Source organism: Vanellus vanellus (assembly GCF_965231255.1).
Source record: "Vanellus vanellus genome assembly, contig: HAP1_SCAFFOLD_109, whole genome shotgun sequence".
Classification (NCBI taxonomy): Eukaryota; Metazoa; Chordata; class Aves; order Charadriiformes; family Charadriidae; genus Vanellus; species Vanellus vanellus.
The window spans coordinates 88558-105646 of NW_028127033.1; the positions used below are offsets into that span (position 1 = coordinate 88558).

General features: G+C 54.7%; 1 protein-coding gene across 1 annotated transcript; it reads left to right on the plus strand.

The window, feature by feature from the left end:
* Window positions 1–276: 276 nt before the first annotated feature.
* On the plus strand, window positions 277–2326 carry LOC309685566 (acrosin-like; the record flags this gene model as incomplete). The annotated part of the gene is made up of 4 exons (XM_082501311.1): window positions 277–477; window positions 816–1096; window positions 1354–1493; window positions 1967–2326. Coding segments are annotated over 4 exons (982 nt in total), but the record flags the coding sequence as incomplete, so codon positions are not given.
* Window positions 2327–17089: the final 14763 nt, after the last annotated feature.

Here is a 17089-nt window from a genome sequence, read left to right on the forward strand (position 1 = left end):
AACCCTGATGGGGTTCACTGGAGGGAGCCCGCTTGTCCCCCGTGGCCACAGCTTCCCCAACCCCGCCTGGGAGCCTCAGATCCTGGCCAGCACCCCGGCTGCTGGCACAGCTCCTCTGCGGGGCTCAGGCAGAAACAGGGGCGCCCGCCGGCCCGCCCCAGGGGGTTCCCTGGCCCTGCTGTCCGTGCAGCGCCTTGTGGGGAGGGAAGAGGGCTGACCTTCAGCCTGAAGCGCAGCACGCCGTGGAGCACGACAGTCATGAGTTTCTGGTTACAGAGGGACCTGCGGGCTCCGGCCCATGGCTTACCAGTACGGCATGTCGCGCGTGGTGGGTGGCACCGATGCCCGTCCAGGAGCCTGGCCCTGGATCGTCAGCATCCAGGACCCCTGGGAAGCAGGCACGGGGCACATCTGCGGAGGGTCCCTCATCAGCCCACAGTGGGTCCTCACGGCGGCACACTGCTTCATCGAGGCCAGGTAAGGAGGGCCAGGGAAGGGGGCTGTCCCCACCACCCTCGCGGGTGCCCTGCGCGCAGCACCGCCTGCTACTCCCATCCCCGTTCCTGCCAGTACGCCCAGTGCCTGGGCACTGCCGAGCCCAGCCCAGAGACTGCTCAGGAGAAGGCTGGGCTCGGGCCACTGCTTCCTAGCAGCCTCCAGCGCCACATGGCTCGTGCCTAAGGCATGCCAGGGCAGTGGCAGCCTGCGTGGCACTGCTCTCCTCTCTGCCCTGGGAAGCAGAAGGCAGGGAACGGCGGGGCTGCTGCAGCGCGTGGCTCCGCTCCCTCTGACCCCCCTCTCCATCTGCCTTCCAGGAACATCAGCATGTGGCGCGTGGTGATCGGGGCCACCCAGTTGACTCGGCTGGGCCCCGAGGCCCAAGTGCGCCATATTAAGCGGCTGCTGGTTCACGAGCACTACAGGAATATCACACAGAGAAATGACATCGCCCTGCTGGAGCTGGACCAGCCCGTCCAGTGCAACTACTACACCCAGCTTGCCTGTGTGCCCGACGCCTCACTTAGAGTGTCAGAGCTGCACACCTGCTACGTCAGCGGTTGGGGCGCCACCACTGCAAGATGTGAGTTCCCCAAAAGTGCTGGTGTCCTGAGTGCAAGCTCGGCACACTGGGGAGAGGGGTTGGGCTTCCCGAGAGCGGAGGCGAAAGCCGCAGTCAGGCTGCGGGGACGTACGCCTCCGGGGAGAATGGGCTGACCCACCGCCCAAAGCCAGACAGAGGGGAAACACGGGCACAGTGCCTTCAGGACGCAAAGCCAAGCCCTAGGGAAGGGGTTCACCCAGGCAGGGGGGGAGCTGCTGGGGCTTCATTGCTTTCTGTGCTCACAGCTGCAGGGTCAACGGATGTCCTGCAGGAGGCCAAGGTCCAGCTCATTGATGTCAACCTCTGCAACAGCAGCGGGTGGTACAGAGGGGCCATCCACAGCCACAACCTGTGTGCTGGCTATCCGCAGGGTGGCATCGACACCTGCCAGGTAGGACGTGCTGCAAGTCAAGCCCCGGCAGCACCGGCAGCCCTCTCGCAACGCCCAAACATCGCCCGGCACATGCTTGGCCTGGCAAGTCACCCTGCCACCGCTGGGTCTCCACCGCTGCTGGGGCTCACCTCCCCTTCCCCAGCTGCAGGTCCTTGCCCAGTGCCCGCCTTGTCCCAGAGCCCGGGGACGCTGCCCAGAAAGCCCATCCTGTGCTCCCGGCAGCCCATAGGTCCAGATCCCAAAGCATCCCCCTTCCACACAGCCGGGAGCACTGTGCAGAGATGAGAGAGTGCCCGACCTTACAGGCCCTCCACCCTCTCCCAGATGAGGCTCTGTAGGCTCCAGCGCCGGAGCAGCGCCATTGTGTGCAGTGAGCAGAGCTCTGGCAGGTGCTGGGAGAGAGAAGGAGCCGGCCAGAGCGCTGACAGTGGCCACCCACCACCACCTCAACCCTCTCTCCTCCCCTGCAGGGTGACAGCGGTGGTCCTCTGGTGTGCAAAGACAACAACGCGGACTACTTCTGGCTTGTTGGGGTGACCAGCTGGGGGAGAGGCTGTGCCAGAGCCAAACGGCCCGGAGTCTACACCTCCACCCAGCACTTCTACAACTGGATCCTGGTCCAGATGGGACTGAGCCCAGCAGTAAGGGGTACTCCAACAGCACGGGCTTGGAGTCATTTTCTCACTGCCTCAACCCCTTATCAGAGGCCAAGGCCAACACCAACACCACCGGGCACGATTAGCTCCTGCCCATTTCCACTCCAGAAGCTGGTGGAATTCTTTACTCGGGTGCAGGAGCTGCTGCAGGTCCTGTGGGGGAAAAAGGCTTGAGCAGCGTGACGAAGAGGCTCCAGAGCAGGCCGCCCTGTTCCACGACCATTTCCTTCCGGGGCAATGCCTGCTGAGCCAAAGGCAGCCTCAGTGCCAAGGCCTGCTCTGTCCTGCCCGCGCTCCTCTGAGCGCAGAAGGGCTGATGTTGACTCGGTTGTAGAAATAAAGTTCCTGATTTTCACAGCTGAGCGTGCTTGAGTCCAATTCAGTCTCCGGTGCAAGGCAAGGACTTGCGTGCCCGGCGCCTGCCAATGAGGCCGCAGGCAGACAGCAGGGCACGAAGGGAAAGAGTGACTCCGAAGGGCTGAAACGGTGCCTGGTCAGAGAGGAGGGTGCTCAGAGCCACCATGGGACGGAGAAGACTGGCACATGGAGGATAGGAAACAGTGATGTGACCTGCAGATGACTTTGGGGGTATGCATTAAGGCACACAGCTGGAGATTAGGGCCCAGCGTAAGCCGTAGCTAATTGAACAGACGGTGTGAAACTGCTGAGCGTGACAAGAGAAATTGCTGACCACAGCAAAGAGTGAGAAGCCAACAGGGCTCTCAGTCCCAGAAGGAAGAGCCGGATTTCAGGGGTAGTTAACGGGGGATTGATCCCCCCTTGTCTCCATTTTCCCTGCTTGAACATCCCCCTCATCTTCCTTGACTCCTCCCTTTCTCCTCCCTTGTCTCTCCTCCCAAACAAGGGACCCACCCCAGGTCACTTCCTCTCCTCCCAGGTTTGCTCCATCGCTGAAGAGATTTGGTGTTTCAGGTGCTGGTAGCTCGGTCGCCTGGGACCGCCATGGCGTTACTGATGCGGCTTCCTGGGCACTGCTGGCCCTGCTAGATGCCTCTGCCCACACGGACCCCAACCATTCCTCCAGTTGTCTGTGCAGTGTGGCCACTCTCATCGTTCCTCCTTGACCACCTGCCAAACGTGGTGCTGGAATAGCAGAGTACCCACAGAAGAAGGTTTGCTCCATCGCTGAAGAGATGGGGTGTTTCAGGTGCTGGTAGCTCGGTCGCCTGGGACTGCCTCGGTCCCCGCCACTGCCTGCATGCATGTGGGCCACCCCCACGTACTGGGTCCATTAATTTGGATAGGTATGCCACTGGTTTCCTTTCTCCGCCCCATCCCTCCATTAGGACTCCATGCGCTATCCCTTCTTCCACGTTTACAAGAAGGTGAAATGGTTTTGGTTTCTTTTTTTTTTTTTTCTAGGGAGGGGAGGGCTAAAACCAGGGCTTTTATTAGCTTCTGCTTCAGTTTTTGTAATGGCTCCTGTTTGTCTTTTGTCCACTGTAGTGGACCTTCTTTTACTAGTTTGTCATACAGAAATTTTACTAATTGAGTGTATCCCTCAACCCATAGTCTACAGTACCCTAGTAACCCTAAAATCTTCCTTATTTCTCTTTTTGTTCTTGGCACACTTAAAGCTGTAATCCCAGAAATTCGTTCTGGATTGATTTCTCTTTTTCCTCCACTAATTAAATGCTCTAAATACCTTACTTCCTTTTGTACAAACTGCAGTTTTGCCTTTGACACTCTTAATCCGTGTTCTCCTAAAAAATTCAGCAAACGTATCGATGTCTCCCTGACTTTCTGCTCTTTCTCTCCCGATACCAACAGATCATTTACATATTGCAAGATTCTTACTGGGGGTTCTGCCTGGAACTCCCCTAAAATTTTCTCTAGCGTCTGTCCAAATAGATTTGGGGATTCTGTGAACCCTTGAGGCAGGGAGGTCCAGCGGAGTTGCTGCTTCCTCCCAGTGTCCAGATCTTCCCATTCAAAGGCAAATAAGTTTCTACTCTCCTCTGCTAATGGACAGGCCCAAAAGGCATCTTTAAGGTCTATTACACTAAACCATTTACGATTATGCAATATTTTACTCAGGAGGGTATATGGGTTCGAAACCACAGGCTGCCGAGTCTGTACTCGTTTATTGACTTCTCGTAGGTCTGCGACTAATCTCTATCTCCCCTCAGCCTTCTTGACCGGTAGAATTGGACTATTGTAAGGTGACATCCAGGGTTCCAACAATCCATCCTTCAACAATGAATCAATTTCTGGTTTTAGACCTTTCCTCCCCTCATAAGATACGGGATATTGTTTTATCCTTACTGGCCGGTCCTCTTTAACTTCTATTTTCGTGCGGGTTCATTTACTTGTGCTGTTTTCTTCTCCTGGCAACGCCAGCAGCAGAGCGGTCGGAGGAGAAGGGTGAGTGCCAGGCTGGTGGTGCGGAGGGGCGTGAGTGTGATGTGCGCGGTGGCCCCGGAGGGCACTGAGAAGGGTCGGTTGGTCTGGCTGTGCGGGAGGATGTTCTGCCCGCGGCAACCGCCTGAGCAAGCGTGGCCTTGGGGAAGCATCTGGTTGAGCGTTTGTTGGTGTGCTGGAGAAGAGCTGGGCAGGTGTCCCAAAGGGCAGCGTTTGGTGGGACCTCCTTCACCCCAAAGCTTTGTGGGACCTTTTTGAAGCCACCCTGGTGAGGCCTCTGCTCCTTCCACCCAAGTACTTTATGTTTCACACCATGGAGTGGTCATTTCTGACTGCATCCTCAGCAGGACCTGGGGCCTGTGGCTGTAGCTTCAACTGTGGAGCTGTAGAGACCTGGCAAGGATGGAGGAGAAGGAATGAGGCTCCTGGTGAAGGGAGGGAAGTGAGGAGGTGCAGTGTCCACGCTGGCCTTGAGGACTGGCTGGGCAGGAGAGGACATGTTGGTGTAGGAGCCATGGAGCAGCCTGTGGCCAGAAGCAGAGGGTGGACACAGGGAGCATGGGCTCAATGTGAGAGGGAGCATGACCTCGGCGCAGCGCGTTTAACTAGAGGGCTGGGAGCGAGAGCGGCGTCCAGCCTGGGCAGGGGAGCTGGGTCTGCTCGTCCTCCATGTGAGAAATGGTGGTTTGCAGGTAGCATCTGGTTGCACTTGCTGGAACGCAGAGCGGGAGAGAGTTGTGTCCTGGTTTTCCCCTACAAAGGCAAGACATGGGTGGAAACGTGGCAGTGGGGAGGGACTGGGAGTAACTGGGACCTCCCATCCGCCTCCCAGCCCCATCGCGCTGGGATGGGGTTGCATATCACCCCAGGGTTTCAGGGCTTGAAGGGTTGTCCCCGTGTCCCTGCCGGGCTCACAGTGGTGGCATGCTGCTCTGCGTTGGGCTGGGGGTGGCTGGGAAAGGTCTGGCACGCTGGGGCCATCACTGACTCTCATTTTCTCTCCCACCATAGAGCTCCTGGGCGTACCTCTCAGGTCTGTACGGAGCCCCCCTGGCCGGCGCCTGCTCCAGGCTGAACAACCCCAACTCTCAGCGTGTCCTCCCAGCAGAGGGGCTCCAGCCCTCACAGCATCTCCGTGGCCTCCTCTGGCCCCACTCCAGCAGGTCCATGTCTTTCCTATGTTGGGGGCTCCAGAGCTGGATGCAGTACTCCAGGTGGGGTCTCACCAGAGCAAAGCAGAGTGACAGAACCCCATCCTTCGCCCTGCTGGCCACACTTCTGATGCAGGCTGGGATATGTGTGGTTTTCTGGGCTGTGATCACGCATTGCCATCTCATGTTGAGCTTCTCATCAGTCAGCACCCCCAGGACCTTCTCCTCAGGGCTGTTCTCCATCCATTCTCCGCCCAGCCTGGATTTGGGCTTGGATTGCCCCGACCCAGGTGCAGGACCTTGCACTGGGCCTCATTGAACTTCATGAGGTTGGCATGTGCCCACCTCTCCAGCCTGTCGTTAGTAGAAGGCCAGGCCTGCAGCACCCCGGTTATCAGCCCGGCTCTGGTGGGAGGAGATGCTCCTACATGGGGAGGTTGCCCTGTGCTGGGGGGGGACATCCCACCGAGGGAAGGTCTTGCCGAAGTGGGGGCCGCACTCATGCTCCCTCTCCCTCATCCCTCCCCAGATCGCCCCGTCAGAAGGTCCCGAGGGCAGCGAGCGGATGGTCATCATCATGGGGCCGCCGGAGACTCAGTTCAAGGTGCGCTGGGTGGGGGCTGTGGGTGGGGGGGACAGTAAGGGCCAAGTCGAGAGCATCCCTGTGGTCACCACTGTGCTGGCAGCCTGGCTTGGCCTCCCTCAGCACCAGGGAAGCTCTTTGCTGGGTACCGTGGTTTTGATGCTGCTGGACGTGGGAACATCATCAGCTTTGGGGATGGAGAGGCACAGTGGGCGCTGCCTGATGGTTTTCCTTCCTGTCCGTCTCCTCCCCAGGCCCAGGGGTGAATATTTGGGAAGCTGAAAGAGGATAACTTCTTTAACCTGAAAGAAGAAGTGAAGCTTGAAGTCCACATCAAGGTGCCTTCCTTCGCCGCCGGCCACGTGACAGGCAAAGGTGGCAAAACGGTGGGGGGTGGTGCCCCGGGCATGCAAAGTTGGGCATCACCCATCACCCCTGCCCACCCCAGGGGGACAAATCCCGGGTGCTCAGTGGTCTCAGCGATGTCTTGACCCTCAGCCCCCATGTTCTGGTGGTGGTTCTCGTTGGTCCCAAGGAAGGGGGAGACACACAGGGTGCCTGGTGCCGTCGTGACTGTGGCAGTGGAGGATTTTGGCTCTTCCACAACAGAAGCCTCTTGTGGTTCGCTCCAGGTGAACGAACTGTAAAACTTAACCAACGCAGAAGTCATTGTGCCACGAGACCAAACCTCGGACAAGAACGAGGAGGTCATCATTAAAATCATTGGGCATTTCTTTGCCAGTCAGGTACTGTTTGGCCGTGGCTTTACCCGATCCTCCCCGGCCGCTTTTGTCTACCGAGGAAAGGCACAGGGCTTGCTGAGCCCAGCAGCACCCGAGCGTCCTGCCACTCTTCTTTTGGCAGGTCCCTGTGCCCCCAAGATGCACTGAAGGTGTTTTGGTAGCTCCCCCTGGCTGTGCGAGAACTGAAATTGAAGATTGGCTCGATTGAGCTAAAAATGGGTGTTTTGAATGCCGTGCAGAGCAGCACCCGGGGTGTGAATGGACTCCTCTATGCAGGCAAAGCCATGCGCATCCCACCTGGGTGCATCTTCCATAACCTTGTCTCCTGTCCACTCAAGCAGGATCGCAGCCCCCCAGAAAAATTCAGGTGCTCTTGAGGAGCGATGGAGGAAGCACAAGTTAAAAAAAACAAAAACAAAAACAAAAAAAACAACACCCAAAACCGCCCCCAGAATTAATTATGGCTTGTCCAGAGTGACAAGTTGGGAGCAGTGAGATGCTCGGTGGGGGCTCGGGGGTGGGTGGTGGTGGGAGAAACAGTGCCCTGACCCCCAACTCTTGCTTTTCCCCTCTCCTCCCCAAGACTGCACAGCGCAAGATGAGGGAAATGCTCCAGCAGGTGAAGCAGCAGGAGCAGAAACACGCTCCGGGAGCCCCGGCCTCGCAGCACAGCAAGTGATGCTCCTGTCGTGCCGCTCAGCACCGCCTGATGAATGTAACCCCACTGCCGGACAACCCCCTCCAACCTCCTCCCCCACCCCCAGCAGGTCAGGGGAGCAAACCAAAGACCCCCCCAAACACACAGCCCCCCATTCCCCGCGGCGCTGCGAGGATGCACAGCCGAGGGGTATGGGGAGGGCTCTCTCCATCCCACAGCCTCCCCCTTCCTCCTCCCTCGCCTCCCGACGCTATCCCTTTAGTTGGACTAACAGAGGCAGAGAGAGAGAGAGTTTTTAATATTTTTTTTAATTATTTTTAATTTACTAAAAGCCACCTGTTTTTCACCTCAGGCACAGCCGGAGGAGCCAGAGGATTTTTCAGTTTTGTAAGGATTTTAATTTTTTTTTTTTTTTTTCAGAGGGGGTGGGGGCGGGAGGAGGATGTTTGGTTTTTAGCCAAAGCCGGCTTTTCTCGAGGTTAAAGGACAGGAACTAGTCCAGTGGTTCTCTAATGCCCAGTAGAGCAGGGATGTAGGATTGCCAGCAGGGGGTGAAACCCCCCATAATAATTAAAGGAGCGTTAAAAAGCGATTTCTTAAGGGCTTTGAGAAGAGCAGTGCCTGTATGAGCCAAGAGAAGGGATCCCGTCTCCTCAAAGAGGCATTTCTCTTTCACGCGCCCTTTCCTCTTTGCTTCCCTGAGTCCCAAACTGGGGTTGGCATCTGCTGCGTCCCCCTGTCCCGGCTGTCCCTCTGTCCCTTCGCTCTCCATCACCGCCCCGACGCGGCTGAAAGATGCGGGTTGCAGGAGAGAAGGGGGGAAAGAGGGGCGGGGGGTGTCCTGGTTCCGGCAGGGATGGGGTTAATTTCCCCGAGGAGCCGGCAGGGACACAGGTATCCCATCCCCTGTGAGCCATGCCCGGGGCTGGGGGGAGCTCGCCGGGGGAGGGGGCGGGAAGTCGCGGCTGGGAGCGGGCTGCGGCGGTGCGGGGCCGGTCGGTGCGCGGAGGCGCTGTCATCGCGTCCGTCTATTCCTTTACCGCTGTTATTGGGATTGTTTGCCCTTCCCGTTGCTCTTCTCTTAAACTGCTTTTATCTCAACCCGCGAGTTTTTTGCCTTTTTCTTCCGATTTTGCCCCCGGCTGCGGGAGTGGAGCGAGCGGCCGCGTGGTTCTTTGTTGCCGGCTGAGGCCAAACCACGACGGGGGAAACACCGGATTTCCAAGAGGTTGTCAGCCCAGGGCTGGGGAAAAAAAAAAAAAACAAAAAAAAAACCCAAACAAACTAGCAAAATTATTATTTTTTTTAAATTTCAAAAATAAAGCACACACAACCCCCAACCCCAGATGACACACACACATCCACATAGAAAAAAACACCTCAGGTTTTCATACCTCAGCACCTTGCGTTTGTGTTTCCCTTCTAGAGATTTTGTGTGCCTTGTAAAACTGATACTTGGAGCTTTTTTTGTTGTTTAATTTGTTAAAAAAAAAAAAAAAGACGAGTTGGAAAAAACGATCTCGACGGAGTGTGAAGCAGGAGAAGGAAACCACTCCCACGGGTGCCAATGCTCTTCCGTAGTCTCCTTTGGCTAGCTGAGAGCCAGGGGCTGTTCCTTTGGAGAAAGCTTGAGAAATGTTAAAAAGGAGAAAAAAAAAGGTGAAAAAAAAGTGGTGGAAAGAAAAAGAAAGGGGGGAAAGAAAAAAAAAGCAAAAGAAAAGAGGAGAAAAGAAAAAAAAAAGGATAAAGAGAAAAAAGGGGGGGAAGAAAGGCGGAAAAAAAAGGGAAAAAAAAACCCAACCCAAATATAAAAAAAGATTGTAAGGAAAAAAAAAAAAAACAACCACAAAACAAAACCAAGCAAGGAAAGCGGTGAAAGCCGCTGGGAAGAGGAGGGACAGGAGCTGGGGGGGGCAGTGTGAGGTGGCGGTGCCAGTGTGGCCCCAGGGGCTGTGACACCATATTTTTGTCCTCTACTGCAAAGTGTTCCGTGAAAAAAAACAACCAAACCCCACCCAACGACAACATCATCACAAGAAAAAGAGAAATCTCTGCAGCTCACAAGAGCCTGAGCTCGCTCTCTGTTGCTTTCTTTCCAGTGTCTCGGGGGGTCACGGCCGAGCTGAGACTGGGGGGTGGTGGAGGTGGGAGTTTGCCCCATGGCTGTGATGGGGGGAGAAGGGGTGGGTGGGGAGTGAGGGATGTGGTGTGGGTTGTTTTTGAGGTGGTGGTGGTTTTTTGCCAGGCATCGCTTTACCCAGTGGCTCGGGGAGGCGTTGGCATCACAAAGCCTGTGCTAAAGCGGGGTGGGGGCCTCGCCGCAGTTGGTTAGTAGAGCCAAAGTGGTTATTAATGGTGCACTAATTACGCCCTTGTAACTGGGAAGGTCAGATGCCCCCAGTCACCCACCCCCCCCCCGGTGCTTCTCTAGCCAGGCGAGCGCTGGGCGTCCCCCCCGCAGGAGAGGAGCGCACCTCCGGGGTGGGTGGAAGGGCGTCACCCAAGGGGGAGAGGACCAAGATGGGGCTTGGGTGTCCCTTGGGGTGGCCGGGTGGCGGGGTAGGGCTGCTGGGGTCTGCCACGATGAGGGACACCCCCACATGGCTCCATGGCTCCCAGAGCTCTGCTCCCTCCCTCCCTCCCACCCATCCAGTGCCACCGGAGAGGTGGTGTCCCCCCTCCCGGGGCGGGCAGGGGCTGCTGCCACCCCATCTAACACCTCAACACACCAAACCAGCTTTCAGCAGTCACAGCCACCCGGGCGCTGCCAAGGGGGCAGCAGGGGCTCCCCACGGGGGGTTTACAGAACACAGAGAGCGTCCGTACACCACTAACCCCTCTCCAGGGGCGGATTTTCGGGATGCTGCTTGCTCATCTCGCTGCTGAACAACACCCCAATTGCCCCTTCAGCACGTTGTGACCATTGCTTCGTGGCTTTTGTGCTCCGATACTCATCCTGGCTCCAATCCTCTTCCTGGGGGATTGTGAGGGAGCGAAAAACCACATCGCTACATCCAACTGTTTTTCAGTTAAATAAAAAAAGAGAATAAATCACCCTCTCTCATTACCAGGTAGAGGTTCGTTCCATTAAGGCTCTTTTTATTAAAATAAATATTTAAATTATATAAAGAAATAAATACTTCTCTTTTCACATTAGATAACTCCCTGGAGACAGCAAAAAAAAAAGCACCACCACTGTGCACCAGTGTCCACCAGGGCTTTATACTTTTGTGGCTCTCATGTGCCAGGCCATCGAATCCACACAGTCCAATAAAGTCGGTTGTCCCTCTCCTCCTCCTGGCTGGAGGCAGGGCACCTCTACTGTTGACCGTAGTACCTACGATTATCAGATTGGTTCCCACCTGGTCCGTAGGATCGCCTACCGTAGGTTGGAGCAACCTTCTTCCTGTAAGAATCCTTTCTTCTATCGGCTTCATTTTGCAACTCAAGCACCTGTGCCTGTAGGGCTGAGGTAGGTTCTCCATCCCTCTTCTTCATGTCTTCTGCATATTCACAGAGGCAAACCCACAGGATATCTCGCATCGGCTTTGATTTGTCTTGAGTCGGAGGGTGGTTTTTCTCTTGAGTAGGAGGGCGTTTCCTCTTAGCAGCTGCAACATGAGTCTGTACAGGGAAAGCATGGAGTTTTTCCTCCACCTTGGTTAGTTTATCAAACAGTTTATCGGTTTGCTCAACTAATCTCTGGGTCATTTGCTCTATTTTCTCAGTCAGTTTCTCAGTCATTTTCTCGGTGGTCACAGTCAGCTTTTCTATGGCTGCCACAGAGAAGGGACCAGAGAGACTGTCTTCATACTGTCGTACCTTCTTAACCCCTTCATTTACAGTTGGTGTGTCAGTATCGGATCCTCCCCAGACCATTGTTGACAATGGGTGGGAATATGTTGATGGTGCACTTTGTACAAACTTTTTGAGCAGAGATCGTTTGCATGGCATTTCATCAGGGTCTACTATCGCTTGCCCATCACTATAAATCACCTCTCGCACAGGCAGTTCTTTCAGGTACAATCCCTCCATCCTTGGACAGGTTTCCCAATCGCCTAGCTTCTCTGCCATCTCAGTCTAGGGTATCTGCCCCGCTATCCCAGCATCGGAGCAACCAGGAGACAAGTGTTTCGCCTTCATGACGACTAAAGTCCTTCCTGATACTTCTCAGATCTTTCACGGAGAAGGATTGAACAACTCCCTCTACATCTGAGTCCTCCTGTGGTGAGGCTGCCCCAGAAGGGGCCTCTCCAGCATCTGCTCTAGAAGGACTCTGGCCTTTGTCTGTTTTCAAAGGTCTCTTTCCCTTCTGTGGTCTTGAAGGACCCTCCCCTGGATCTTGTTCAGAACTCTCCCCCAAGCTATGTGACTTGAGGTGGTCTTTGTGGTAAGGGGCAGGGGAAGGAGTTGACCTCCTCTTCCTGCTCCTGGTTACCGGGGCGGCTTGTACCGATTTTGATGGAGTTGGAGTAGTTTTGGTACTGGTTGTAGTGGCTGCAGTAGGTTGTGCCGGGACAGGCGGCGGCGTGGCTTGTGCCGCTGCAGGGGGGGGCGCGGCTTGTGCCGGGACGGGCGGCGGAGGGGCCGGTGTTGTTGCGGTGGGGGGGGCGGCTGCCGGTGGTGTGGGTGCCGGTGCCGGTGCAGGCGGCGGCGGAGGCGCCTGTGCCGTGGCGGTGGGGGGGGCGGCTGCCGGTGGCGCCGGTGCCGTGGAGGAGGCGGCTGCCGGTGGCGCCGTTGCTCCGGGGGGGGGCAGCTGCCGGTGGCCCCGGTGCCGTGGGGGAGGCGGCTGCCGGTGGTGCCGTTGCTCCGGGGGGGACAGCTGCGGCCGGGCCGGGCGGGGCCGCGGTTCGCGCCGCTGCAGATCGCCGAGCGGCTGCGCGGGTCTGAGTGGCGGCAGCGCACGGTCCCCTCCAGCTCCCCCTGCACAGATGTTTCACAAGAAACCACCCCTGCACCACATTCAGGAGCATCAACAACAAAACCACGATCTTAACAAGGTACCAGTCCTTATCCTCAGAGCCCAGAAGGTTGCCATGCCCCAGCTCTGATGGGGTCACATCAGCATAATTATCAAAGGGCGAAGTAAACATTCCCCAGGTAGAAGAACCCTTTGATCCCTTTGGTCTCTTTTCTACTGAGCATGAGGCAGATGGGATGGAATACCCTGTTGGTCAGTTTTGGGTCACCTGTCCTGTCGCTCCTCCCCGCAGGTGGGACCCCACTATGCTTTTCCGCTTCCGACCCTCCAACGGGGCAAATCACAAAGCTGGTTGGCCGTGGGGGTTATAGCAATGAGTATAAGCAAGAGCCTCTCTGCATCCCATGCCTGGGCATCAGCTGTAACCATTGCTCTTATCGCTCTGAGAGAGTGAACGCTGACGGCACAATAGGCAGTTAATTTCAGTTGGTAGAAGAGGCCCAGCTAAGAAGCCAAGTTACTGAACAAAATTGGTTCTCTTTTACCTCAAACCAGGACACAGGGAGAGTTTCCTTCCATTAAGGCTCTTTTTATTAAAATAAATATTTATATTATATAAAGAAATAAATACTTCTCTTTTCACATTAGATAACTCCCTGGAGGCAGCAAAACAAGCCAACCCCAAACCAGCCCAAAGGACAGGGGCTTTGGTGAGAAATCAAGAGATGGTAAACGCTTTCTTTCCGTGGTCGTGACAAATCCAGTTTTAGGAATCAAGGAGATGGTAGATATTCCAGAAACAGAGGAAAACTCTCTTTGAGACGGTAGTTCAGCACGTTGTCCTTGGGAAGGTAAGTTGGGCAAACACAACTGTAACCACCACCACAGATGTTTCCCATTTGTCTGTAATGTGGTCGCGTGCGCTGCGAGGTGCGAGCCTGCGGCTCAGCCATGGAAGTTGACGATGTTCCTTCTTCACTCTGCCCTTAACGAGGTCACACCCATCTTTCTGGCTTTTGCTTAAGGTGCGTTAGCTAATTTCAAAGAGAGTTACTGTCTCCCAAATAAGGGGTGGTGGGGGGGGTGGTGGGGGGGGTGGTGGGGGGGGTGGGGAAATAAACTGTCTTAACCACTACTTCATAACTTGAAGAGGAAAACTTGTGTACCAAAACCCCAGAGTTACTGTCTCCAAAATAAGGGAGGTGGGGGGAACAAACCATCTTAACTTCTCCTTCATAAGCTAAAGAGGAAAACTTGTGTACCAAAACCCCAGAGTTACTGTCTCCAAAATAAGGGAGGTGGGGGGAATAAACCATCTTAACTTCTACTTCATAACCTAAAGAGGAAAATTCGTCTAAGAAATGTAACTAAAGGTCTAAGAAAACTAACTAAAGGCCTAAGAAAAGTAACTAAGGTCGAAGAAACGTAATCAAAAGAAGAGCTCTAAGAGTCCACGTGTCACAGCAGCTGTTGGTGGATTATCTCCCACACCATCTTCTTCCGGAAGTATGGCATGTGAGTCTGAAAAGAGAAGAGAAAGAAAAGAGAAATTAAATAATGACGTCACGGTAGAAAGAGGCGGCAAACACGCATAAACGCCCAGCGGAGTCCTTAATAGGAAGTTCCCTTTAGGAACTGTCAACCGTTTGGGTACAACACCCCACGCGGTTCCTAAGAGGGTGACACGACAACCCGACAAAACCAGATTGACTTGACCGCGCGACAGCTTACAAGCACGCTAATAAAAGACCCGTCTAAAACGAAATCAAGAAAAAGAAGCGGTGTCTTGACTGGTCAAAGGGTAGAAGCCATTTCTCCAAAAGATACCGAGCCCAGATATGCCAAACCCGCTGGCGGCAGTATCTTGCCCAAGAGGAATCTCACCGGCAGCAGCTCCCAAAGGCGGGGATGGAGAACCACAGCTCTGCCCTGCCCAGGCCACTTGGAAGTTCTGATCCCAGCAACTACGCACCGAAACGGGGTACGAAACCTCAGCCCCTGCCCCGGACACAATGAAGAGCTGCTGCCTAACCTCCCTGGCTCCTGTCCCTGGGCGAGAGGGGTTTATGACCTTCACTCACCTGGCTAAAGTTGAACGGTTTCTCTCTGGCGATGTAATCTGCGTATTTACACATAAAGACGCCGCAGTCGCTTCCATTCAGCTGCTGAGGGATCTCCTAAGGAATGCAAAGAAGATGGAGGATTTCCCTCTGTCTCAAAAGAAAAGCAACTTGGAAGCAGCGCACATTACCCACACCGACACTGCGCTCACCGCACACTCCTGACCCTACTTGCCTAATCCCCAATAACCACTCCCGCCCACGAGGAACAGACCCAGTTCACTGCTCACCATCCCTTCCCTCTGCCTCCCGGACTCGGACACTACGATCCAAATTTTTGGCAGGCCCAGAAGGCGCAGCAGCCCTCCCCCCTGCGAGGTGTCTCAAGGTTCGCACCGCCTCTTTCTTAAGTGACCTTTCTTAAATCCGGTCTTTAGGGACTGCTTTTTACTATCAACTCCTCGAGAAACATCAGCTCAACCCTTTCTTTGCCACGGGCCAGGATCTGGGCCCCAAAGAAGCACTTACAGTTCCCATTTCAAACCCAAGGGGTGCTCACGTACACGTGGCTCCATGCTGTGAAGAGTCCACTCTGAAACATCCAGCTCCAGCTGTCTTTTTTCCCAGCTTTCTTTTTGCAGGTATTGGCTGGTTAAAACAAAAGGAAAAAAAAAAATCCCTTTTCATCTCTGTAATTTAGGCCAACAACAAAATAAAGTGGCTGAAGGATCACAGGAAGACGGACGGCAGGACGGTAAAATGTCAGAGGATCCTCACCGCAGCTGATTTAAGGCTGATTTTGAGGAAAAATCCCAATCTGAAACTTACAAACACGGGGAGAGGCTGTGAGCTAATGGTCAAGAACGAGGCCAACGACTCCATTGCTTCGGAGAGGTCAAAAAGCCCCAAATCAGAGCACAAAGAGACAAACCAAGCAAGGAACTGTAATGCCGTAATTCCACCGGGTGCCTTGATCCCACATCCTGGGCTCCGACTAACAAAGTCGGCACACGTGTGCCACGGGGCTATGGCGTATTTGGCTGTGCCTCTCACGGGAAGGTGGCAGAATCCAGGCACCCCAGACCCTGGGTGCAGGGGACGCTGTGACAGCAGATAAGCAGTCGATGCCAGACAAGTCGCAGCAAGCAACTCCAAGATTCCTGCTTGGTTATCTACAAGCCACGTGAAAACTGGCAGTCGCCTTACAGGGACTAAATCTAAAACCCCTCTCCTCATTCACACCAGAAAAGCAGTGACGGAGCGGTTACTTACAGCAAAGTCTGACAAATCTTGTCCCCTTTCTGCCCAAGCGAGTCCAAGTACGTGATCGTGTTCTTCCTCAGATCTATGACCTGTTATTAAAAGGTGACCGTTAGACAAAGCATAACCTTGTGCCGCACACCCCCCAACACCTACATGACTTCTCTTGCCAGTTTTTGCTCCCCGTCCAATTCTAAAGAAAAAGCCCGTGGGACTCACGGCTAGTGTCCAGTGTGCTCGCGAGTTCACAGGCACGAAGAGGATGTCCTGCTTAAAGACATCGACACTCTTGGTCCACCTTCTGACCGACTCGTAGCCCCCAGATGTTAGTTTCGGATAAAAGAAAGTACTAAACGCGTGGACTGCTGGATAGCCTTCCTTCTTCCCTCTTTCCATCACCAGACTCATGTAGAAATTAACGACCTGCACCATAAAGAGGAAACGTGAGGTGTCAAAATAAGACGCTGCCTTCCCCAACGAAAAATACAGCACCACCTCTGTTCTGGCCACCCTTAAGCACGCAGCGCAGAGAACTCCAGCCTCAGCTGGAGGCTTTTGTTCCCAGGATTTCACACGGGGCTACATCGGCAGTTTGATCAAAACACCTGCCACCCACGCCAATAACCCGGACGAACTCCTGGAAGCTGCGTCATACAAGAAGTAACGGAACTTCCCGAAACGCTCGACCCTTCAACACCTCAAATAAGAAGTGTACAGAGATTTCTAGGCTCTGCAGCGGAGGTCGTCAAAGAACGTTGACGCGACTTCTGTACAGGGCGGAGGGGTATTTTTCAATAAAGGCTGAGTGAGACTAGCCCTGTGCTGCAGCTGGTTTTACCTCATCGTTTAGCCAGCAAAGGTTCCTGAGCGTGTGGATGTCTTCGCGAGTGACCTTTAGTTTGAAGGCACTGCTCATGATCTCATCTGGCTCACCTTTGCCAAATGCGGCACTGACCTCTCTCTCCATGGCCTGAAAGGAACAATTCAATGGGGAAGGACTTGTGAAACAGCGCATGGAGCACGCTGACCTGGGGGCAGCTTTCCACTGAAACACGGCCTGTAAATTCAGCTCAGGTGACAGAGCAACTGCCTTCGACGGTTTCCTGCCTCAGTGAGCGATAGCGCTTTTGCCTTGCTTGGTTGGTTTCAGCATCCTAACTTTGAACTTCACAGCCCAGG